This window comes from Rhinopithecus roxellana, chromosome 19 (assembly GCF_007565055.1).
Source record: "Rhinopithecus roxellana isolate Shanxi Qingling chromosome 19, ASM756505v1, whole genome shotgun sequence".
Taxonomy (NCBI): Eukaryota; Metazoa; Chordata; class Mammalia; order Primates; family Cercopithecidae; genus Rhinopithecus; species Rhinopithecus roxellana.
In genome coordinates, this window is record NC_044567.1 from 14320276 (window position 1) to 14345424 (window position 25149).

The 25149-nt window shown below is 52.6% G+C and overlaps 1 protein-coding gene across 1 annotated transcript; it reads left to right on the forward strand.

Annotated features, from left to right (window-relative positions):
* Positions 1-1934: 1934 nt before the first annotated feature.
* On the forward strand, positions 1935-24453 carry CAVIN1 (caveolae associated protein 1). Its single transcript, XM_010386154.2, has 2 exons — positions 1935-2826; positions 21554-24453. Exons 1-2 carry the CDS (start codon positions 2134-2136, stop codon positions 22253-22255), a joined length of 1395 nt encoding a protein of 464 aa, XP_010384456.1. The 5' UTR covers positions 1935-2133; the 3' UTR covers positions 22256-24453.
* Positions 24454-25149: the final 696 nt, after the last annotated feature.

Sequence of the window (25149 nt, forward strand, 5' to 3'; positions counted from 1 at the left end):
AAAACTCTAAAATGTTGTTAGGGCACTAACCCAGTCCCTGCACTGTGGGGCTCCTTTCTGAGTTGGTGGGTTCTCTGTCTGGATTGAGGAGGCCCTGGGTCCCCATAGACCAGTTTTCCACTCTTCCTAATGATAGTGGATACCAGACTAGAAGTGACCTTTTGCCAGGACCATCATCCAGCCAGCCGGGGAAACCCGAGTGTGGTTTCCCAAGCAGGGAAAAGGGTTGCAGCTTTTCTGTGGGAAAGGGAGCTGGGGCCCCTCCAGAGACTCACAGCACCAGTGCTGTGCTATACAGCAAAATGGGGGAGGATGGGCAGCCTCCCTATTTCTGGACTTCTGCACTAAGAACCCTCCTTGGGCCTGCTCAGATTGCCTGCTCCCTTGTACCCAGCATGGATGAAAATACGCTTTGGTTAATCCTCCGAAACAGCACGTAGGGGTTGGGGAGTGGCCATGGGTGCCTGTCTCCCTGCCCCAGTGGAAGGCTTAGAGTACTAAGGTGGAAAGAGCATGAAAGCAGGAGTCCAGACCTGGGTACAAGTGCCAATGCCAACACTAACCTGCGAGTGATCTCTGGCAAGCCACCTGTCCTCTGCAGACGTCGAATGAAGGTGTGGGATTTGATGGTCTCTCCGATGGCTTAATGTTAGTCCCTAGAATCTTGAAAGAGGAATGGACTCCTAGATCCTGCTCACTGAGATTGGTGTCAGCTGCCTCTGAGGGAGGGTGGGAGGGGGAACACAGGGAAAGGTGATTTTTAGAGAGGTGAGAGGTGGGTTTTTGGGGTTTTTGTTTTTGTTTTTGCTTTTTTGAGACAGAATCTCACTCTGTCGCCCAGGCTGGAGTGCAGTGGCTCATTGCAACCTCCGTCCCCTGGGTTCAAGGGATTTTCCTGCCTCAGTCTCCCGAGTAGCTGTGATTACAGGCATGTGCCACCATGCCTGGCTAATTTTGTATTTTTAATACAGATGGGGTTTCTCCATGTTGGTCAGGCTGAGGTCGAACTCCCGACCTCAGGTGATCCGCCCACCTCGGCCTCCCAAAAGGCAGGGATTACAGGAATGAGCCACTGCGCCCGGCCTAATTTTTTTTTTTTTTTTTGTAATAGAGAAGGGGTTTCACCATCTTGGCCAGGCTGGTCTTGAACTCCTGACCTCGTGATCCACCCGCCTGCGCTTCCCAGAGTGCTGGGATTACAGGCATGAGCCACTGCGCTGGCCTAAGAGAGTTGGGCTTTTAGAAAGGGCTTTACACCAGGCGCGGTGACTCCCAGCACTTTGGGAGGCTAAAGCCAGCAGATCACTTAGCTCAGGAGTTCGAGACCAGCCTGGGCAAGATAGTATAGACCCCGTCTCTAAAAAAATAAAAATAGAAAAACATTAGCTGGGTGTGGTGGCACGCGCCTGCAGTCTCATCTACTCAGGAGGCTGAAGTGGGAGGATTACTTGAGCCCAGGAGGTCGAGGCTGCAGTGAACCGTGATCGGACCGCTGCACTCCAGCCTGGGTGACAGAGTGAGACCCTGTCTCAAAAAGGGGAGTTGGGAGGTGTGCTTTACTTTCCATTTGATTGCCCATTTTAATTTTACTCTGTTAGGACAATTCTAAAAGGAACTTCGAGGAGCTTAGCAGCCCTTCACCACCACCGTGACCCCAAGTACTTCTCTCTTCCTTCCCTCCCACAAACAACCCCTTAAGCTTACCCCTGGATTAGTAACCTGGTTGGGGTTGGTGATGAGGAAATCCGAGAGGCCTCTTTAAAAAGATTGTAAAGGGCAAGGGTCCTTTTGCGCTCAAAAACTAGGCACAGGCAAATACAAGATTTTGCCTATAATTTCAGAATCTCCTGGTCCACCCGACTCCCAGATCTTGAGGATTTTCGGATGAGCAATTCAAGTGAGAGGGAAACAGAGATCAACACTCTTAGAACCTGATTCCCTTCCTCAGATCACATTCCTCCGCCCGTCCCGCTCCCGCCGCCAGCGCCAGCGGAGGCCCTAGTCTCCGGCTCCAACTATTCCAACCATCTCGAAAAGGGTGGGGCGCTCGGCTCTTGGGTCCCCCTCTGCCGCCCCCCTTCGTCGATCTCCCCTTCTGCCCCGGTCCCTCCCCTTCTGGGGTGGGGCCAGCCAATGAGCGATCAGACTACGAAGTTTGGCCGGGGAGCCGGGGAGCTCACGGATCCCCCGCCCAGCAGTTCTGGCCGCTGTCCCGGTGCGCACGGACGTGGCTCGAGTTTCCTCTGCTCTCGGCTCTCGCCCGCTTGCTCTCCCCCCTTCCGCTCCTGCTTCTCTCCTAGTCTCCCGTTCCAGCTCCAGCTCCACCCGGCGGGCCCCGCACGGCTCCGGGTAGCCATGGAGGACCCCACGCTCTACATTGTCGAGCGGCCGCTTCCCGGGTACCCCGACGCCGAGGCCCCGGAGCTTTCCTCCTCTGGGGCGCAGGCGGCGGAGGAGCCGTCGGCGGCCGTCTCAGAAGAGCTGATCAAGTCGGACCAGGTGAACGGCGTGCTGGTGCTGAGCCTCCTGGACAAAATCATCGGGGCCGTAGACCAGATCCAGCTAACTCAAGCACAGCTGGAGGAGCGACAGGCGGAGATGGAGGGCGCCGTGCAGAGCATCCAGGGCGAGCTGAGCAAGCTGGGCAAGGCGCACGCCACCACGAGCAATACGGTGAGCAAGCTGCTGGAGAAGGTGCGCAAGGTCAGCGTCAACGTGAAGACCGTGCGCGGCAGCCTGGAGCGCCAGGCGGGGCAGATCAAGAAGCTGGAGGTCAACGAGGCCGAGCTGCTGCGGCGCCGCAACTTTAAAGTCATGATCTACCAGGTGAGTCCACGGAGCGCACGGCGCCCAGAGCTCCCGCGCCCGGCCCGCGTCCCAGGCCTGGGATTTGGGGTGGGGAGACTTGCCCGTGGCGCGGCTCCCCTCCCAGCCTGGTCCGGGCGCCCGGGAGATCCACCCACCTTCCGGCGAGCGCCACTGGGGTGGGGTGGGGTGGGGTGGGGTGGGGTGGGATGGGGTGGAGGGAGCGGCGAACTCCTGGGGCGCGTAGAGGGGCGCGCTCTGCACCTCACACCTCCCCACTCAGATCCTTCCCTCTGGTCCCAGACTTGTAGCAGAACCGAATTAGCGGGTGGACTTGAGAACGCTGCCTCTCGCAGACCGCTCCCTCCCTAATTGGTTCTGTCAAACTTCTTCCTACTTGGGGGAAGTTTCTAGGAAAGTCAGGGGTCCCCGGCGATCGTTGGGGTCCGCTGTAAGCGGACACTGGCTGCGGGGCCCGGGCCTGGGGCCTCCGCGCCTGCGGGCCTGATATAGCGGGTGATTCAGGGCTCAGGCACGCACCAGAGGGAGCTGTGCCAAGCGGGGGACGCGACCGCCAACCTCCTTCCCCGACCCTGCGCCCCCACACCCCCGCATCGGCCTCGGCGGCCCACCCCTGTCCCTTCGCTGCGCTCTGCTCCTGGCCTCCAGGCATTTTCAGGCCCTTGAGGGCACCCTCACCCGCGGCTCGCGGGCACCCTGGGCCTCCTGGAAGCGGGCGGGGCTGGGCGGGGAAGAGTGGGCGTCAGGAGTGCGAGTGGGGCTGGTGGAGTGGGTGGACAGCCTCTGCGGGGTCCGGCGGTCCGGGCGCAGTCTGGGCGCGGTGAATCACCCCTCATGCCTGCGGGGGCGGGGGCCAGGCGCAGCCGCGCAGCGGGCGGGAGGAGGCTGGCGCCCCCCTCCCTCCCGCTCCGCCCGGGGCCACTTGTTGCTTTCTTTGCACCTCTCCTCATTTCTCCCACTTGGATAAAAATGTAACTTTTGGATCATAACCCCCAATAAACCTGGGAGTCTCGGGTTTCTATGCTGCTCCTCTCCACGCCGCCTCCGCAGTGCCATCGTGGATAATATCTTGGGCTGGGCGGGAAGGGTTCCAGCCTGGCTCCTCCCTGCCTCCCAAAGGCCTGCTGATGTTCCTAACCCCCGTGAGGCGGGATCCTGCGGGGCAGGGGGGTTAGTCTATGCTCCCCTCTCTCCTTCCTCTCCCTGCCGAAGGGAATGGAAAGAAAGGGAAGGCTGGATTTCCCACACCCTCCAAGTTATAAGACCCCTTTCCGGGAGTTGTGGCTCTGCTGACTGCTCTGGGGCCTGGTCGAGCCGGGTTCTGAGTGACCATCTGGGGTGACGTGAGGGGGTCCTTGGCTTGGTCTCCCCAGGAGGAGTTAAGATAGATACAGATCCGGACAAGTATCTGGGAAGAGTAGAGACAGAAAGGTGGGTCAGCCGGTACCTGTCTGAGGTGGCGAGACAGAGGCAGAAATGGCACTTGTCCCCCTCCCCACCCTTACACCGATGACTGACTCCTCCCAGGAGGCATATACGTGGCTTTTAAAAAGCTTTACTTGGCCGGGCGCGGTGGCTCAAGTCTGTAATCCCAGCACTTTGGGAGGCCGAGGCGGGCGGATCACGAGGTCAGGAGATCGAGACCATCCTGGCTAACCCAGTGAAACTCCGTCTCTACTAAAAAAATACAAAAAACTAGCCGGGCGAGGTGGTGGGTGTCTGTAGTCCCAGCTACTCGGGAGGCTGAGCCAGGAGAATGGCGTGAACCCAGGAGGCAGAGCTTGCAGTGAGCTGAGATCCGGCCACTGCATTCCAGCCTGGGCGACAGAGCGAGACTCCGTCTCCAAAAAAAAAAAAGCTTTACTTCCCAGCCGGGCGCGGTGGCTCAAGCCTGTAATCCCAGCACTTTGGGAGGCCGAGACGGGCGGATCACGAGGTCAGAAGATTGAGACTATCCTGGCTTAACACTGTGAAACCCCGTCTCTACTAAAAAATACAAAAAATTAGCCGGGTGAGGTGGCGGGCGCCTGTAGTCCCAGCTACTCGGGAGGCTGAGGCAGGAGAATGGCGTAAACCCAGGAGGCGGAGCTTGCAATGAGCTGAGATCGCGCCACTGCACCCCAGCCTGGGGACAGAGCGAGACTCCGTCTCAAAAAAAAAAAAAAAAAAAAAAAAAAGCTTTACTTCCCCTACTTAAGCAATTGGATAGAAAATGTTTGCCCAGAGCGATTTCCACTTAGTCTAACTGCTTGGAGGAAGCAGGATGAGAGGGGGGCTTTTAATGTTTTTTAAGAGACCTGCTTAGTACTGGGGACATTGAGAGGAGGGGAACAAGACAGGGGTCTGGGACAGCAAGCCAGCTCTATATTTCCTCCAGAGCCTGATGTGGCCGAGGGCCACCATGAAGAGCTCGAGGGGTGACCCTTCTCACTCTAACTTTCCCAGACCATAGAACCTGGGAAAGGTCTTGACCTCAAGGTAAACTTCCCTATGCCAAAGATGGAGATTCTGAGAGAAGAAGGAAAGGTATGGAGGGAGAAAGACTTCTCTGCAGAGGCCGGTGGCATCCCTCTGTTCCACCATCTCCAGCAATCTGAGGGGATATGTCTATATTTTAGGGAGTGGGAGGGAATGTGTTCTAATCACAGGTGACTTCAAATGCATCTGCACTAAACCAAGGCCAGTGGGGGACAGAGAACTGAGGTAATAAGAGTAGCTCAAATGGAGTCCCAAGCCCACAGAGGGAATAACTAAGAACTAAAATGGCCCCAACCTGGGGAGGACTTCAGAAGTAAGGAAAAGATTCCAGCAAATGGGGTGAGGCTTGGGAAAGCAGAACTTCCCTGAGCCGCAGAGCAGATGTTCCAGGTGGGGACGATGAGATGGGGACCGAGCTGCTGGAGGAAAGCAGAGGCTGCTCCTGCTCCTCCCCAAGGTCTGCAGGCCTGAGAAGGGAAGGAGGTAAAAATAGCTCTGTGCCTTGGCAGGCCTATTAGGGAAGATTGGGGGCAGCAGCATTTATGGTAAAGTCCAGCTGAAGGGGGAGGATGCTTGGGTGGCCAGGCAAAGAGACAGAAATTTGGAGAAAGGTTCCTGGGATGGTGTGAATTCTCTGGAGGAGCCATGGGAGAAGGGATGCTATATTCCCCACTTCAGGGATGGGAGGTGATGATATGGCAGTGGGCGCAGGGCAGAGGAGAACACCAAGGATGGGAAGTCTCCAGTTGTAGGATCCAGACATCTGGCCTTCCATACCCTATTCCTGGGGAGAAAAGGAAGGAATCCCTTGTACGGCCCCACCCCATATTCAGGGAACTTCTAGACTTCATGATTTCACAGCTTAAGTTTGCATTTGAACACACACACATACACACACACAAGAAATTCAGCACCTCCCACTCCAAGATACCACAGCCTTCATCTTAAACTCACTTCTGAGTCATTACTGCCCTTCTCTGGCATTTCCTTCCCTGTCTCCCAAACAAAATCTAGCAGTTTGACATCGCATCCTATCAGGCGACACTTAGCTAGCAACAGTTAGTGAATGAGAGAAGTGAATTCTTCTAGTTATAGGAGTTAGTGGGCTGAGGGCTACAGGAGGATCAGGCCAGATTGTGAATATAGAGGCAGGTGCTCCAAAATACCATGCAGAGGCCGGGCGAAGTGGCTCATGCCTGCCATCCCAGCACTTTGGGAGGCCGAGGCAGGTGGATCACTTGAGGTCAGGAGTTAGAGACCAGCCTGGCCAACATGATAAAACCCCTCTCTACTAAAAATTAGCCAGGCATGGTGGTGAGGACCTGTAATCCTGGTTACTCGGAAGGCTGAGGCAGAAGAATGACTTGAACCCGGGAGAGGGAGATTGCAGTGAGCCGAGATCGTGTTACTGCACTCCAGGCTGGGTGACACAGTGAGACTCCATCTCAAAAATAATAATAATAATAATTAATAAATAAAATAAAATACCATGCAGATGAGTGGAGCTATTATCATTAAAGAGCCAATTCTTCTAGGCAACAATTTGTTTTTTGGGGTTTTTTTGTTTTGTTTTTCAGACAAGGTCTCACTCTGTTGCCCAAGCTGGAGTGCAGTGACACAGTCATATCTTACTGCAGTGTTGAACTCTTGGGCTCAAGTGATCCTCCTGGTTCAGCCTCCCGAGTAGCTAGGACTACAGGTGCCCAACACCATGCCCGGCAAATTGTTATTTTTTTTCATATTTGTAGAGTCTGGGGTCTCACTTAGTTGCCCAGACTGATCTCAAACTCCTGGGTTCAAACAGTTCTGCCTGGGCCTCCCAAAGTGCTGGGACTACAGGCATGAGCTACCACGTGCATCCAGTTTGTTTATTTTTAAATTTAAAAAGGCTTTATTTTTAATTATTATGGATACATAATAGTTGTACATATTTTTGGAGTACATGTGATATTCTGAGACAAGCATGCAATGTATCATGATCTAATCAGGGTAATTAGAGTATCCATCATATCAAGCATTTATCATTTCCTTGTGTTAGGAACATCCCAATTCCACTCCTTTAATTATTTGGAAATATGCAATAATTTCTGTTAACTATATCACCCTATTGTGCTACTGAATATTTGATCTTATTCCTTCTATCTAACTGTATTTTTGTACCCATTAACCATCCCCTCCAGGCAACAATTTGCAGAGTAGAGCTCTTTTAGATCTAGAAAGCGGGGATAAAATGGAAATACAGGGCCGGGCGCGGTGGCTCATGCCTGTAATCCTAGCATTTTGGGAGGCCGAGGCGGGCGGATCACCTGAGGTGGGGAGTTGGAGACCAGCCTTACCAACATAGAGAAACCCCGTCTCTACTAAAAATACAAAATTAGCTGGGCGTGGTGGCACATGCCTGTAATCTTGGGAGGCTGAGGCAGGAGAATCGTTTGAACCTGGGAGGCAGAGGTTGCAGTGAGCTGAGATCGCACCACTGCACTCCAGCCTGGGCAACAGAGCAAGCCTCTGTCTCGAAAAATAGTATAGTATAGTAAATACATAAACCAGTAATACAGTGATTTATTATCGATATCAAGTATTATGTACTGTATATAATTGTATGGGCTAGACTTTTATACAACTGGTAGAGCAGCAGGTTTGTTTACACCAGTAATCACCATAAACACTTGAGAAATTCATTTCACTAACAGATTATGATGGCTATAATGTCAGGCTAGAGTGCAGTGGCACGATCTTGGCTCACTGCAACCCCTCTGCCTCCCAGGTTCAAACAATTGTTCTTCTTCAGCCTTCCAAGTAGCTGGGATTTACAGGTGTGTGCCACCATGCCCGGCTAGTATTTTTGTATTTTTAATAGAGACAGGGTTTCACCATGTTGGCCAGGCTGGTCTCGAACTCCTGGCCTCAAGCAATCCACCCGCCTTGACCTCCCAAAGTGCTGAGATTACAGGCATGAGCCACCGCAACCAGCCTCCATTATAATTTTATGGGACCACGGTTGTGTATGCCGTCCATTGACTGAAACGTCATTATGCGGCTCATGATTATAAATGTGTTCTGGAGCAGTTTTGAGGAGGCAAAGTCAGTGACTTACATATGGACCAGCAGCAACGGACCATCAGACCTGCTCCAAGTGCTTGGGGATAAGGGCCAGGAAGCATTTAAGAGATTAGGTGTCTCATGGGCATTAAAGGGAAGGGCACCAGGGCTGGAACGAGAAGCCTGATGGCTTCTCCTCCCCAAATCTCAACCCATCCTGTACCTCTTTCCTGGATTCAATGCAAATTAGGGCTGCCATGCTCCAGAAGAACCCCAAACCTTTGTCCAAAAATATTCTCAACCCAGGGCTTTAGTCCCTTTCATCCCTAAAACCCAGCGGCCATGGAGAGTATGCATACTACATCCTTCCTCCCAAACTCAGTTTGGGTTGTTTTTCCTGGTCACTGGGTCCAAAGCAGGGAGGGTATTTTTAGGGGTGTTCCCAAGACCAAAGGAAATCATACTATCCCTGGGTTCCTCCCTTTTTTTTTTTTTTTTTTTTTTTTTTTTTTTTGAGAAAGGGTCTTAGCTCAGTAGCCCAGGCTGGAGTGGTGCTATCGTGGCTCACAGCAGCCTCAGACTCCTAGGCTCAAGCAATCCTCCCATCTCACCATCTCAGCCTCCTGAGTAGCTGAATCTACATGCCCAGATAATTTTTAAATTTTTTCTTTCCTTTTTTTTTTTTTTTTTTTTCAGAGTCTTGCTCTGTCACCCAGGCTAGAGTACAGTAGCATGATCTCAGCTCACTGCGACCTCCACCTCCTGGATTCAAGCAATTTTCATGCCTCACCATCCTAAGTAGCTGGGATTACAGGCGTGTGCCTCCACACCTCGCTAATTTTTGTATTTTTAGCAGAGACGGGGTTTCACCATGTTGGCCAGGCTGGTCTCGAACTCCTGACCTCAGGTGATCCACCTGCCTCAGCCTCCCAAAGTTCTGGAATTACAGGCGTGAGTTACCGTGCCCAGCCTAAATTTTTTTTCTAGAGGGTCGCCACTGTTGCCCAGGCTGGTCTTGAATTCCTGGACCCAAGTGATACTCCTGCCTCGGCCGCCCAAAGTGCTGGGGTTACAGGCATGAGCCACCCGGCCTTTTTATTTTTATTTTTCATATTGTAAAGGTCAAAGTCAAAAGCATGAAGAGACAACAAAGAGTGGGCAACTGATAGCAAGAGGGGAGGGGATATTGTTGCTAAGCAACTAACCTCAGAAGTAGGAGTGACTCGGGCCTTTTTCTTTTTGGAAATATAACATTGTGAATCATCATTCTGTCATTATAAATTTTTTAAATTTTTCTTTTCCTTGTTTTGTTTTTGTTTGTTTGTTTGTTTTTTGGTTTTGGTTTTGTTTTGTTTTTCTGAGACAGGGTCTCACTCTGTTGCCCAGGCTAGAATGTAGTGGCAGCTATCATGGCTCACTGCAGCCCCTGCCTTCCGGGCTCAAGCATTCCTCCTGCCTAGGCCCCCAAGTAGCTAGGACTACAGACGTGCACCACCATACCCAGCTAATTTTTGTATTTTTTGGTGGAGATGGGGTTTCTCCACGTTGCCCAGGGTTTCCAGTTCCTGGGCTCAAGCAATCCGTCTGCCTCGGCCTCCCAAAGTGCTAGGATTACAGGCGTGAGCCACTGTACCTGGCCTCATTATCCATTTCTTGAGCTAGACGACACTGTGATCAACTTCATCTCCTTCATTTTGTGGTTTAGGAAGCTGAGGCCCAGAGAGGGGAAGTCACTAGCCTATTGTCACTCAAGTGATTGGGAGTCAAACTGGAGCCAGAACCCAGGTGCACCCTTCCGCTACACTCACTGCTCCCCACCCCCTCCTTCCGTTCTGGGCTCTGCAGCAGAAAGCTGGGTGAAGACTAGCCCTGACTAACCTAGGGGTAGCTGTGGTTCCGCCACTTGCTGAGGGAGTTAGTTGCACAGTCCTGGCACTGGGGCAGCTTTGCGTGTGTATGGGTGTGTGTGCGCGTGCGCGGTGTTGGCTATGCGTGGCCATAGCTGCTTAGCCTTGTGAGTGCTGAAGTAGAGGCAATGTGTGGTCACCTGGCCTGGTGATGGTGGGAGGGGAGGGCTGTACAGGAGGGGAGGAGTGTAGGGAAGGAGTGGAGCTCCTGGTTGGCCGTGGTGTGCCCTGGCAGGGACTCCACACCTGCCTAGGAGAGGGACATGTTGGTTCCCTTTCTCTTCAGCCTCTCTGCCACTCCCACCTCCTCCTTGTACCCTGAAGGGCAGGTTGGGACCTGCTGCTTTGTTTTTTTGAGACTACGGGCTTTGTCAAATACTGCTATCACCTGAGTCTAATAGTGCCCCCCAAGTGTCCCTCTCTCCTGGCTTCTGATTGCTCAAAGCAAGAAGCCTATTGTCTTTGGCAACTAAGCCCCTCAGGAGAGAGAGTTGGGGGCTGCTGCAGAGGTCCCCGGGACATAGGCTCACCTGTCATAAAAATAGCTTGGTTTTGCCAGGCACGGTGATGTGTGCTTGTAGTCTCAGCTACTCAATAGGTTGAGTCAGGAGGATCGCTTGAGACTAGAAACTTGAGGCCAGGTTGGGCAGCATAGAGAGATCCTATCTTAAAAAAAAAATAGAGCTTGGTTTTGGATCCTGATTTCCCTGTGCATTTTAGTGTATGATATCTTAAGTGGTAGCGAGAGGGAGGAGTGGTGAGAAAGACAGAAGATGGGGACATGGCCAAAGGGAAATTGCCAGGATGTCCCTCTTCCATGCCTATCCCTCTCCTCATTTGGGGTAGCATCCTGTGTCCACCTTACCCCAGGGAAGAATGAAAAGATTAAGCTGGGCACGCTGGCTCATGCCTGTAATCCCAGCACTTTGGGAGGCTGAGGTGGATGGACCATTTGAGGTCAGGAGTTCAAGACTAGCCTGACCAACATGGCGAAACTCCATCTCTACCAAAAATACAAAAAAAGTAGCTGGGTGTGGTGGCACACACCTGTAATCCCAGCTACTCGGGAGGCTGAGGCAGGAGAATCACTTGAACCCAGGAGGCGGAGGTTGCAGTGAACCAAGATCATGCCACTGCACTCCACAGTCTGGGTGATAGAGCAAGACTCCGTCTAAAAAACAACAACAAAGGCCGGGCGCGGTGGCTCAAGCCTGTAATCCCAGCACTTTGGGAGGCCGAGATGGGCGGATCACGAGGTCAGGAGATCGAGACCATCCTGGCGAACATGGTGAAACCTCATCTCTACTAAAACATACAAAAAAAAACTAGCCGGGCGAGGTGGCGGGCGCCTGTAGTCCCAGCTACTCGGGAGGCTGAGGCGGGAGAATGGCGTGAACCCGGGAGGCGGAGCTTGCAGTGAGCTGAGATCCGGCCACTGCACTCCAGCCTGGGTGACAGAGCAAGACTCCGTCTCAAAAAAAAAAAAAAAAAACAACAACAACAACAACAAAAACTGGGATGGGCAGTCTGACTCTGAAGACAGTGAAGTCATGTGCCTTCATATTTACTCATCTGAGCCTCCCCAGTTATAATCCAACAAATGGCCTCTTAGAAAACTCCTTATCCACCTCTAGCAGCCTCCATAGCCTTCCTATGATTATGGCTGGGGAGGGGTTGAAGGTGGAAGCCCAAGAATGGGAATAGGGAATATTGTAGAGGGAGGAAGGGAGGGGTTAATTCATGGGCTTGGGTTTGCCACACCCCTTTTGGCCCCAGGGCCCTCTCCCCCCATCCCCCTTTTTGAGACAGAGTCTTGCTCTGTCGTCCAAAATGTGAGGAGCTGGACCTCAGCTCACTGCAACCTCCACCTCCTCGGTTCAAATGATTCTCCTGCCTCAGCCTCCCAAGTAGCTGAGATTACAGGTGTGTGCCACCGGCCCCACTAACAGTATTTTTTGCAGAGACCTGGGCCATGTTGCTCAGGCTGGTCTTGAACTCCTGGGCTCAAGGGATCCACCCACCTTGGCCTCCAAAGTGCTGGGATTACAGGGATTACAGGCATGAGCCACCATGCCCAGCTCCCAGGGCCCTCTTGATGAAGCATTTAAAATGAGTTTCTAGGCCAGGCATGGTGGCTCACGCCTGTAATCCCAGCACTTTGGGAGCCGAAGGAGGGCAGATCACTTGAGGTCAGGAGTTCAAGACCAGCCTGGCTAACATGGTGAAACCCTGCCTCTGCTAAAAATTCAAAATGTTAGCTGGGCATGGTGGCACGCACCTGTAATCCCAGCTACTTGGGAGGCTGAGGCAGGAGAATCGCTGAAGCAGGAGGCAGAGGTTGTAGTGAACCGAGATCAGAGATGACGCCACTGCACTACAGTTTAGCAGCCTGGGCAATAAAGAAAGACTCCATCTCAAAATAAAATAAAATAAAATAGGCCAGGTGCAGTGGTTCCTGCCTGTAATCCCAGCACTTTGGGAGACTGAGACAAGAGGATCACTTGAGGCCAGGAGTTCAAGAAGAGCCTGGCCAACATGGTGAAACCTGGTCTCTACTAAAAATACAAAATTAGCCGGGCGTGGTAGATGCACCTGTAATCCCAGCTATTCGGGAGGCTGAGGCAGGAGAATTACTTGAACCTGGGAGGCGAAGGTTGCAGTGAGCCAAGATTGTGCACTGCACTCCAGCCTGGGCAACAGAGTGAGACTCTGTCTCAAGAAAATAAAATAAAATAGTTTCTAGCTTGGGCAACATAGCGAGACCTTGTCTCTACCAAAAAAAAAAAAAAAAAAAAAAAAAGATTAGCTGGGTTTGATGTACACACCTGTAGTCCTAGATATTTGGGAGGCTGAGGTAAGAGGATTGCTTGAGCCCAGGAGTTGGAAGCTGCGGTGAGCTATGATTGTGCACTGCACTCCAGCCTGGGCAACAGAGCAAGACCCCATTTCTTAAAAAAAAAAAAAGAAAAAGTGGTTTATTTCCATCCTAATATATTGTGCTCCCCTCCCTACTCACCAGCCCCTACTCTGCGTGCCACCAAGGCCCGTTTTTCTCAACTCCTTTTGCACCCACCCCAAGCCCCATTTAAACCCCTTTTCCTCATCTTAGCCCAAGAAGAAGCCGAATGCACCCTCTGACCCGGCCACAGCCGAGATCGTGCCTTTTGACCTGCCTGAGACTGAACCCTTTGACCTGAAGCCTGAGACAGTGCCTGAGCTCCCACCCTTTGACCAGACGCCTAGGGCACTGCCGTATTACCCAGAGCCTGGTCCCCGGCCCACCCCAGAAGAGCCGACAGCCGGTGGGAGCGTTTAGGGTCTCCCGGATCCCGTTCTGTGGGCGTGGGGTATCTCTCCAATCCACTGTCAGCCCACAGCCTGGTGGTGATCGCTACCAGGAGAGCTGCCATCCCCAGCCACTGCCCACTGTGGACGGGTGCCGGGTACTGTGAGAACACTGGTGTTATGCAGAGTTCAGGCGAATGGGGTGTATAGAGTGGGGGGGTGGGAGGGGAAGGGAAGGGGCTTCCCCACTTCTTGGTTTCTGTTTTTAATAGTAAATGCTCCCCTACATTTAAGCTGCACCCGAAGGCTGCCCAGCATGAAGGCGCATGACTTCTGGTTCTGCCTTTCCCCTGCTGCCTCCTCCTCAGGGACAACCCAGCTTGGCCCAGAGCCTCTTTGGAGAGAGCCGTCATGAGGCCCAGGCCTGGGGTCTGTTCTGTGTCCTCTCCACCCGCTCCCTGCAGCTGAGGAAAACATTTACACGTATTTTTTCCAGTTTCTTTTAGAAAATGCTTTGCAAAGAGGTCGCTTATGTTTCCCAGATCCTGCCTTGGGTGGGGTGCCCAAAAGCTGCTAACTCACAGAGGCCAGGAGGGGGGCATTCTAGCTGGCTCTGGCTCAGGTCCTCTGGCTTTTCCTATAGCTCAGTGTTTCTCAACTTTAAAAAAATTTTTTTTAGAGATGGGGGTCTCACTGTATTGCCCAGGCTGGTTCCGAATTCCTGGGCTCAAGTGATCCTCCCGCCTCAGCTTCCCAAAGTGCTGGGATTATAGGTGTGAGCCGCCTCACCCAGTCAGTTTTTATTGTTGGTTGTTGTTGTTTTCATAATCACCCCCCCGTTAGTTTTTTCTTTTCTTTTTTTTTTTTTTTTTTGAGACGGAGTCTCACTCTGTTGCCCAGGCTGGAGTGCAGTGGCGCCATCTCAGCTCACTGCAAGCTCCGCCTCCGGGGTTCACGGCATTGTCCTGCCTCAGCCTCCCGAGTAGCTGGGATTACAGGCACCCGCTACTGAGCCCGGCTAACTTTTTGTATTTTTAGTAGAGACGGGGTTTCACCGTGTTAGCCAGGATGGTCTTGATCTCCTGACCTCGTGATCCACCCACCTCGGCCTCCCAAAGTGCTAGGATTACAGGTGTGAGCCACCGTGCCTGGCCTTTTTTTTTTTTTGAGACATAGTCCTACTCTGTCACCCAGGTTGGAGTGCAGTGGAATGATCTCGGTTCACTACAACCCACCTCCTGGGTTCAAGTGATTCTCCTGCCTCAGCCTCCCAAGTAGCTAGGATTACAGGCATGCACCACCACACCCAGCTAGCTTTTGTATTTTTTGGTAGAGACAGGGTTTCAAACTCCTGACCTCAGGTGATCTGCCCACATTGGCTTCCCAAAATGCTGGGATTACAGGTGTGAGTCACTGTGCCTGGCCCTTTTAGATTTTTTTTTTTTCTTTTTTGAGACAGAGTCTCCCTCTGTCGCCAGGCTGCAGTGCAGTGGCACAATCTCACCTCAGTGCAATCTCTGCCTCCCTGGTTCAGCCTCCCGAGTAGCTGGGATTACAGGCTTGTGCCACCACACTCAGCTAATTTTTGTATTTTTAGTAGAGATGGGGTTTCACCATGTTGGCCAGGGTGATCTTGATCTCCTGACCTCATGATCTGCCCACCTCAGCCTCCCAAAGTGGTGGGATTACAGGCGTAAGCCACCGCACTTGGCTCCTTTTAGATATTTTTAACTAAGCTGTTCATCTCCCTCATGAAATGTTAAAACAATAAATACACTGTATATATCCCTTTATGTACTGTGGCTCTTGGGAGTGGCACAAATCATTGTGATATCTAAGTCCCCTCCCAATCTCCAAGAATCAATTTTCACTGTTTTGGAGGCAGTTTCACCCCTGCCAAGAATGCATGCTAGAGCAGAAGGGAGGGACACTTCTGCCCTTGGGGTCTCTCATCTCCTTGTCTTAGCAACCTCCAGCAGAGGTCCTGAGTTTTAAAGACGTTGTCGGCCGGGCGCGGTGGCTCAAGCCTGTAATCCCAGCACTTTGGGAGGCTGAGACGGGCGGATCACGAGGTCAGGAGATCGAGACCATCCTGGCTAAAACGATGAAACCCCGTCTCTACTAAAAAATACAAAAAACTAGCTGGGCGAGGTGGCAGGTGCCTGTAATCCCAGCTACTCGGGAGGCTGAGGCAGGAGAATGGTGTGAACCCGGGAGGTGGAGCTTGCAGTGAGCTGAGATCTGGCCACTGCACTCCAGCCTGGGCGACAGAGCCAGACTCTGTCTCAAAAAAAAAAAAAAAAAAAAAGACGTTGTCTCCCCTTCACCTCTCCCCTCCTCTGCACCCTCTTCTAACATACACTCTAAGCAGATCCTGGGTCTCTGAATTACCTCTCCGGTCTCCTCCAGCCATTCCCAGGCAGTGGTTGGGGACCTAGAGCTGGTTAGCTCTAAGTCAAGAGAGCCTCCTACCCAGACCCCTGTGGCATCTGTCCCTTTTCCCTAACAAATGTGAAGTGCCTGGCCAAGGGCCAGATGCATAATAGGTGCTCAGTGACATTATAATCTTATAAAAATCTTCCTAAGCCATATTGCAAGTTTAGACAGCCGGGTTGGGGGGTGGAGTGGAAGAGGCTAGGAGCCTCCCTGTGGCTCCTCTACGTCCATCCAGGATTGAGGAGCTGTGCGTGCTTGGCAAAGGGCAGGGGGAGTTGTGCATGCTTGTGTTCAGACCTGGTCATTAAAGGTAACTCTGGAAACCAAGCCTGTTGGGAGTGGTGGTTTTGTTTAATAAAAACGGGAAACAGAACAAGCAGAGCCGTCCCTCCTTGCCATCCCCTGAGATCCTTCCTTTGGCTTAGGAGCTCTGCCAGGGAAGTAGGGGTGGGACAAGGGTGGCTGGCCTGTGTGCCTAGGGTGGAGGGAGATGATTTTGCATTGTGTTTGTGGTGGTTTTTACCAGCAGGCAGATGGGTGGGACCAAGACAGCACTCCAAGGCTGTGAGTCATGGGGGAAACCTGGCTTGGAGTGGAGGGGAAAAGCTAATGGTGGAATACCCTTTCCAGACCAGCCTATTGGACATCATCCCAGGGTTCAGCTCAAGTTGTTTCATCTTCTGTCCCCTGATCTTCCACCAAGAAGGCAGCTCCTGGCCGGGCGCAGTGGCTCATGCCTGTAATCCCAGCACTTTGGGAGGCCGAGGCGGGCGGAACACAAGGTCAGGAGATCGAGACCATCCTGGCCAACATGGTGAAACCCTGTCTCTACTAAAAAAAAAAAAAAAATACAAAAAATTAGCCAGGTGTGGTTGCGGACGACTGTAGTCCCAGCTACTCAGGAGGCTGAGGCAGGAGAATGGCGTGAACCCAGGAGGTGGAGCTTGCAGTGAGCCGAGATCGCGCCACTGCACTCCAGCCTGGGCGACAGAGTGAGACTCGTCTCAAAAAAAAAAAAAAGAAAGAAGGCAACTCCTATGGTGTAAGCCATCACTCCAAGAGAAGCCTACAATGAATGGGGTTAGAGCCCCCAGATCCCTTACTGGTCTGGAGAGATTTCTAAATCCAGGAAGAAACCTCCCCTTGGCCAGGCCCAGTGGCTCATGCCAGAAATCTCAGCACTTTGGGAGGCTGAGGCAAGGGGATCACTTGAGCCCAGGAGTTCGAGACCAAACTGGGCAACACAGTGAGACTCTGCCTCTACAAAAACTACAAAAATTAGCTGGGCATGTTGGTGTGCACCTGTAGTTCCAGCTACTTGGGAGGCTGAGGTAGGAGGATCACTAGAGCCCAGCAGGTTGAGGCTGTAGTGAGCTGTAATCATGCCACTGCACTTCAGCCTGGTTGACAGAACAAGACTCCATCTCAAAACAAACAGAAACACAAAAATGACCGGGCGTGGTGGCTCATGCCTGTAATCCCAGCACTTTGGGAGGCCAAAGCGGGCAGATCACTTGAGGTCAGGAGTTCGAGATCAGCCTGGCCAATATGGTGAACCCTGTCTCTACCAAAAAATACAAAAACTAGCTGGGTGTGGTGGCGCATGCCTGTAATCCCAGCTACTCGGGAGGCTGAGGCAGGCAAATTGCTTGAACCCAGGAGGCAGAGGTTGCAGTGAGCCAAGATCACGCCACTGCACTCCAACCTGGGTGACAGAGTAAGACCATGTCTCAAAAAAAAAAAAAAAAGCCGGCATGGTGGGTCACACTTGTAATCCCAGCACTTTGGGAGGCCAAGGAGGGTGGATCACATGAGGTTGGGAGTTCAAGACCAGCGTGACCAGCATGGAGAAACCCCATCTCTACTAAAAATACAAAATTAGGCCGGGCGCGGTGGCTCAAGCCTGTAATCCCAGCACTTTGGGAGGCCGAGACGGGCGGATCATGAGGTCAGGAGATCGAGACCATCTTGGCTAACACGGTGAAACCCCGTCTCTACTAAAAATACAAAAACTAGCCGGGCGAGGTGGCGGGCGCCTGTAGTCCCAGCTACTCGGGAGGCTGAGGCAGGAGAATGGTGTAAATCCGGGAGGCGGAGCTTGCAGTGAGCTGAGATCCGGCCACTGCACTCCAGCCTGGGTGACAGAGCGAGACTCCGCCTCAAAAAAAAAAAAAAATACAAAATTAGTCAGGTGTGGTGGCGCATGCCTGTAATCTCAGCTATTTGGGAGGCTGAGGCAGGAGAATCGCTTGAACCCAGGAGGTGGAGGTTGTGGTGAGCCAAGATCACGCCATTGCACTCCAGCCTGGGGAACAAGAGCAAAACTCCATCTCAAAAACAAAAAAAAAAGCTAAAAAAGCAAAAAACCTCCTCTCACTAGGACTGCTCCCTTATGTTGTAGTTTGAGACCTTTCATAGAGCACTAGAAAGATGGCACTGGCTGTAAGAAGCCTGCAGCTCTCTCCCCAGTCCCATTCACTTCCAAGTTCAGCTGGCAAAGACCTTTATCTAGGAAGCCAGGGGCCAGGAAAACCAGCCAGCTCAGCCTTTAGGGGTAGGGGTGGAGCAGGCAGCAGGGGTAAGGGAGAAGTGGGGGATGCTGGGGGTAGGGCAGAGAGACAAAGTGGATTTGTTTTCCAGCAGCTGGGGCTGTTTCCTGACTATTCCCTGCCTGTCACCCTTAATCCCTCCCTAGCCTATTCACATTGTCTGAGTTTAGTGAAAGGAGGGGCTCTCCTCCACCCTTTGGTGGGGCGTGGGTGGGTTTTTAGTCTGGGAGGTTATGAAGGAAAGATCAGAGCTGAATATATATACATATATAATATATAATATATAATATATATATAATACATAATATATATATAATATATATAATATATAATATATATATAATACATAATATATATATAATATATAATATATATAATATATATATATAAAGATCAGCTCTGATCTTTTTTCATATATATATATATAATACACACACACACACACACTGGGGCTGCAGGTAAATTCTGGGTGGAGATGGATGAAGAGGGTTTAGATCCTAAAATGATACGCACTCCAGTAGTAGGCAGGGTAAGGGTGATTGTAGGAGCCCCAAAGTGAATGACTGGAAATCAGAGGGAATGCAAAGAGAGGTTGAGACTCTCCTACACTCAGAACAAGGAAAACACCCTTCAATGCCTCAGTGAATAAGAGGCAGAGGGATAAACAAAATGCCCTAGTGATCTGCACTAAGCCACCTATGGCAGGGGGAGACTACAAGTCCCAGCATGCCCTGTGCCTAGGTCACCTTGCCTGCTGGGAGGTGTAGTTGGGTAACAGAGAGCTGGAGGTGGCTTGGTGCCCAGCAGATCTAGTGCCCAAATGAGAGACGAGGTGGAGCCAGCATTCCCTCTTTGTCCCTGCTAATGCTATTGACAAGAAGGGAAGGAAGTTGGGAGAGGGTGTTCCTAGTTTTCAGTGTAAACCAGGAAACTCTGGGGGGATGTTGACAGGAGGGAAGAGGAAAGAGGTTGGGGGCTGGGGAAGGAATTTCTGTAGCAGGTGGTGCAGAGATACCGAGCGGCCTATATAGGGGCGGGGGGAGGGGTGTGTCTATGAGAGGACTCAGTTTATGTTGCCTCATTTTCTCAGGGGACAGGAATTTTCTTACAATTCTGGGAAATGGTCTTCCGAAAACCCTTTAGAAACGCAACTGTCTCTCATTCCTTCATTTGAAGTCCCTAAAGGGAGTCTGGGCCAAAGAGGAGATCCTATTGATGATCTTGGTCTGCCCTTTCCCTTTCTGTGCTCAGCCTCCCCTGTTTTCTGATGGGGGTGGAGGTTGGGGAGGGAGTGATCCAGAGATTCTGAAATGTTGGCCAGAGTCAAGATCTTGGAAAATCTTCCCGGAATGGAAAGCAGTTCTGGTACTAAGTCCTCCAAGGAGAAGACAGAAAATCTAAGAACTGGCTCTGAGCTCCAGGGTCATGGAGAATCTGAGACCACCCATTCTACTCCTAGACCCCTAAGCTCAGGCTTTGTGTGGGGGGCAGGGGGTGGGGAAAGCAAGAATTGAAAAGTAATCTCTCTTCCATCCCATCTCTCTGTGGTAGGGAAGTCACAACCAGAAGAAATGTCCAGACTGGGGAGAAAACATGTCCTTGGCTTCCAGCCAGCTTCTTCCTCTTTCCAACATCAGTTTCTAAATGTGAGGGAGGGGGAGAAAGACCACTGGCGGAGCCAAACAGTATGAAGGAGTCAAGGACGGTGGAGGTAGGGGAGGGTGGACCACAGTTCTCCATCTCTCAGGCTGCTTCTGAAATAGCTTGAGGCCAGGTGCAGTGGCTCATGCCTGTAATCCCAGCACTTTGGGAGGCCAAGGCGGGTGGATTATTTGAGGTCAGGAGTTCGAGACCAGCCTGACCAACATGGTGAAACCCCATCTCTACTAAAAAATACAAAAAAATTAGCCAAGTGTGGTGGCGCATGCCTGCAGTCCCAGCTACTCAGGAGACTGAGGCAGGAGAATTGCTTGAACCTGGGAGGGCGAAGGTTGCAGTGAGCCGAGATCGCGCCACTGCACTTCAGCCTGGGCCACAAAGCGAGACTCCATCTCAAAAAAAAAAAAAAAAAAAAGAAATATCTTGAGTCTGGAAAATGCACTCCCTTTACTTTACCTGCTTGGGTGGGTAGGTTTAGCTGTGGGCTCAAACCCCTACCCGCTTTCAACCTAAACAGACACTCCCATCACTTGCTTTTCCGCCTGGCTCGGGCAGTGTGCGATTTGCGGCACCAGAGGGCGCTCGCCCATTTCCAAAATGGAGCTGTGTCTCCCGAGGGCCGCAGTGGTTTAACATCATCTGCGGGTGGACAGGGCACAGGACAGGGTTGGACAACCACAGAGATTTTAGCCCAAGTGCAGCCCATCTCCGACCCGAAGCTCGGTCCCCTGCTCGCGCAGTCTGTATAGTCATCATTCGTTCAACACCCATGTATTTTTTAGAGAATGGCGGCACGAGGCCGGGCATGGTGGCTCACACCTGTAATCCCAGAACTTTGGGAGGCTGAGGCCGGCGGATCACCTGAGGTCGGGAGTTGGAGACCAGCCTGACCAACGTGAAGAAACCCCATATCTACTAAAGATACAAAATTCAGCCGGGCATGGTGGCGGGTGCCTGTAATCCCAGCTACTCCGGAGGCTGAGGCAGGAGAATTGCTTGAACCCGGGAGGCAGGGATTGCAGTGAGCCAAGATCGTGCCACTGCACTCCAGCCTGGGAAATAGAGCGAGACTCCGTCTAAAGAGAGAGAGAGAGAGAGAATGGCGACACGGGGTTGGGGTGCCGGAGATGGGGCCTATGTTGCCCAGGCTGGTCTCGAACTCCTGGATTCAAGCGATCCTCCTGCCTCCGTCTCCCAAAGCACTAATGTTACGTGCGTTAGCCTACACACATGTATTGAGCACCCGCCAGTTTCCTGCGGACCACGCGTGTCCCGTGCTCCCCTCTCTCCAGGATCCCCACCACCCAGACTCAGGCTCGCTCACGTCTCCCTCCTCCGACCCCTCTCATGTCCCTTCTCCTCTTCCCTTAGGATGAAGTTAAGCTGCCGGCGAAAGTGAGCATCAGCAAATCGCTGAAAGAGTCGGAGGCGCTGCCAGAGAAGGAGGGCGAAGAACTGGGCGAGGGCGATCGGCCCGAGGAGGACGCAGCGGCGCTGGAGCTGTCGTCGGACGAGGCGGTGGAGGTTGAGGAGGTTATCGAGGAGTCGCGCGCTGAGCGCATCAAGCGCAGCGGCCTGCGGCGCGTGGACGACTTCAAGAAGGCCTTCTCCAAGGAGAAGATGGAGAAGACCAAGGTGCGTACCCGCGAGAACCTGGAGAAGACGCGCCTCAAGACCAAAGAAAACCTGGAGAAGACGCGGCACACCCTGGAGAAGCGCATGAACAAGCTGGGCACGCGCCTGGTGCCCGCCGAGCGGCGCGAGAAGCTGAAGACGTCGCGAGACAAGCTGCGCAAATCCTTCACGCCCGACCACGTGGTGTACGCGCGCTCAAAGACCGCGGTCTACAAGGTGCCGCCCTTCACCTTCCACGTCAAGAAGATCCGCGAGGGCCAGGTGGAGGTGCTCAAGGCCACCGAGATGGTGGAGGTGGGCGCCGACGACGACGAGGGCGGCGCGGAGCACCGGGAGGCCGGCGACCTGCGGCGCGGGAGCAGCCCCGACGCGCACGCGCTGCTGGAGATCACCGAGGAGTCCGACGCCGTGCTGGTGGACAAGAGCGACAGCGACTGAGCCGCCCCCGCCGCCACCCACCCCATTCCTCGCTCCTTCCGAACTTCCTCTGTCGCATTTTCTCTCGGCCCGAACTGGCTGATATTTTTCTAAATTGAAAACATGGCCCCGCCCCAACACCTCCAGGATCTCCCGTCCCAGTCTTAGAGCTGTTAGGAACCGATGGGGAGGCAGCCCCCGCAGTGGACAGCCCCCGCTTGGACACAGTCCGGGTGGAATGGGAAGGGAATGGTCGATCCCTGTCCTGGTTATCCGGGATGGATCTCAGAGGAAATTGCAGTGATTCCACAGTTAGGCACCTCTGAGGGGGGCTGCCTTCCCCTCAGCCTCTCCTCACACCACCCACCCAGCTGCTGTCATTCCGCTCACTGAGCTCTTCTTCATTCTCACCCTGACCCCTGGGGAACTCAAAGCCAAAACTGCCCAAAGAGGAAAGATTGAATCCTAAAGGGGATCCTTGCCCCCATGGGAGGCCCCCTACTGGAAGGATGTGAAAGCAGCTTTGGGGTGAAACTGAGGCAGTGGGGGAGTAGAATGAGCCCTCACCCTGGCTGGGGGTCCAGCACAGGCTGTATCTGCAGAGGGTCCCAGAGGAACGCTGGAGCCAAGAGAAGCCCTGGAAAGGAGGGGTGGGGAACGACATGTGAGGGATGGCACACTGATGTGTTTATGCACCTGTACACAGGAGCACATGGCCATGGCTTTGGAAAGGAGAATGGGAAAATAGGAGAAGGTTGGCCAGGCTCAGTGGCTCATGCCTGTAACCCTAGCACTTTGGGAGGCCGAGGTGGGCGGATCACCTGAGGTCGGGAGTTCAAGACCAGCCTGGCCAACATGGCAAAAACCCATCTCTACTAAAAATACAAAAATTAGCCGGGGATGGTGGCACATACCTGTAATCCCAGCTACTTTGGAGGCTGAGGTGGGGAGAATTGCTTGAACCCGGGAGGTGGAGGTTTCTGTGAGCCAAGATCACGCCACCACACTCCAGCCTGGGTGACAGAGTGAGACTCCATCTCAACAAAAGAAAAAAAAAAGGAAACTAGGAGAAGGTGGAAATGGGTGAAGAGGGAAGTCCCCTCACTAGCTGCATGAGAAGTCCATCTTACTGTGGTTCTCCATGGGCAGCAGGACCATTTTTCAGAATCAAGAGGGAGGACAGTGTGAGAAGGTGGTGATCCAAAGAGGACAGAGAGGTCAGCCCCACCCGATCCCTCAAATGGGCTCTCGGAGGCGCCCCCAGGGGCAGCCCATTTCTCAAAGTTCAGAAAATTAGGGTCCCAGAAGGGGGCAGCAGCAGTCTGGGAATTAGGAGGGAGAGCAAGGTGCTGACCCTGCCACCAAGTTGAGAGCTGGAGGGGAGGTGGGGAGAGCACATCACAGAGCAGCCAGCCATGGTTCACTCCTGGCAGTTTCTTCTCAAGCTCCTTCCCTAGCTGGGCATGGTGGCAGATGCCTGTGGTCCCAGCTACTCGGGAGGCTGAGGAGGGAGGATCGCCAGCGCTCAGGAGTTTGAGGCGGCAGTGAGCTCTAATGGTGCTTCTGCACTTCATCCTAGGCAACAGAGCAAGACGCTGTTTAAAAAAGAAAAATTCCTTCCCTAGAGCTAGAATCCTAAAGCTGCAGAGCTAGCCAAGGCCTCACTGGTTTCCTTGTCCTTGGGGTGCCTTTCCTGAATCTTTGGGGGTGAAGGGAGTGTTGCTCCCAGTCCAGAGGCCTGATTCTGTTCGGACCAGGTTCTCAAGACATGAGTCCCTTTGTTCCTCCCCATTAAAGGGGGTTTGTCAGAAGCAAGAACAGCCCCTCTCCCCAGTCACAGCCTGAAGGGAGGCCCCGAGGGCTTCCTCCTTCCCCCACCTGCTCCTTACCTTCTCTGCCCTGCTTTTTATAACTGCAGCTCATTGTTTTAAGGGATTGGGGGAGGGAGCCTGGGGACACAAACCTTTTATACAATACAAAGCTTTGCTTTTTTTTTTTTCTTTTTTCCTTTCTTTTCCTTTTCGGTTGTCTTCTCTCTGAAAGGTTGAAGACCCCTCTGCTGAGGGAGGTTGGGGATTGTGGGACAAGGTCCCTTGGTGCTGATGGCCTGAAGGGGCTTGAGCTGTGGGCAGATGCAGTTTTCTGTGGGCTTGGGGAACCTCTCATGTTGCTGTGTCCTGGTGAGCAGCCCGACCAATAAACCTGCTTTTCTAAAAGGATCTGTGTTCGATTGTATTCTCTGAAGGCAGTTACATAGGGTTACAGAAGGCAGGAGGGAAGGAGGGAGAAAGGGAGGGAGAACTGTTGGTATAAACTTGTCTCACTTGCCTGGGGTGGGGGAAGGCCAGGGAGATAATCATAACTGCCAATTTATTGAGCCCTTACTCTCTGCCAGGAACTGTTCTAAGCACTTTGGTATGCAATTGCTTATTTAATCTCATAACAACCCCACTAGGCAGAGCCTATCATCATTCCCAGTCTAGATAAAAACAGTGACTTGCCTAAGGTGCCATAGCTGGGAAGCAGTGGCGCTGGGATTCAAAGGCAACTGGATCATCAATCTCTTTCATAGTTATAACCCTGTGTCTATACAGGCTCTGTAACCCTGTGTCCCCCCACTGCCATCCCCCATCCACTTCCTGCAGTCAGGACATTAGCCCTCCAGACACACCCAGTTACCGTACTCAGCCTGGGCTTCCCACACACATACCCTTTGGAATCATAGGCCTGGAGGCGGCAGCCTAGGGGAGGGGAAAATCAAAGGCTCTCAGAGGGCTGAATATCAGTAAAGAAAGTGTATGACATAACCCAGTTGTATCCACACAGCATATTTCAATCTCCCCGCAACCCTGTGATGGGCACTGCTATGGTTTAAATGTACTCCTTATATTTCTTTCTTTTTCTCTTTTTTTTTT

What these genes read in the sequence shown, in the direction of transcription:
- CAVIN1 (XM_010386154.2), top strand. Translation starts at nt 2,134, where the DNA reads ATGAGCGATCAGACTACGAAGTTTGGCCGGGGAGCCGGGGAGCTCACG. An exon ending in TTAAAGTCATGATCTACCAG is followed by an intron (nt 2,827 to 21,553) that starts GTGAGTCCACGG and finishes CTCTTCCCTTAG; the next exon opens with GATGAAGTTAAGCTGCCGGC.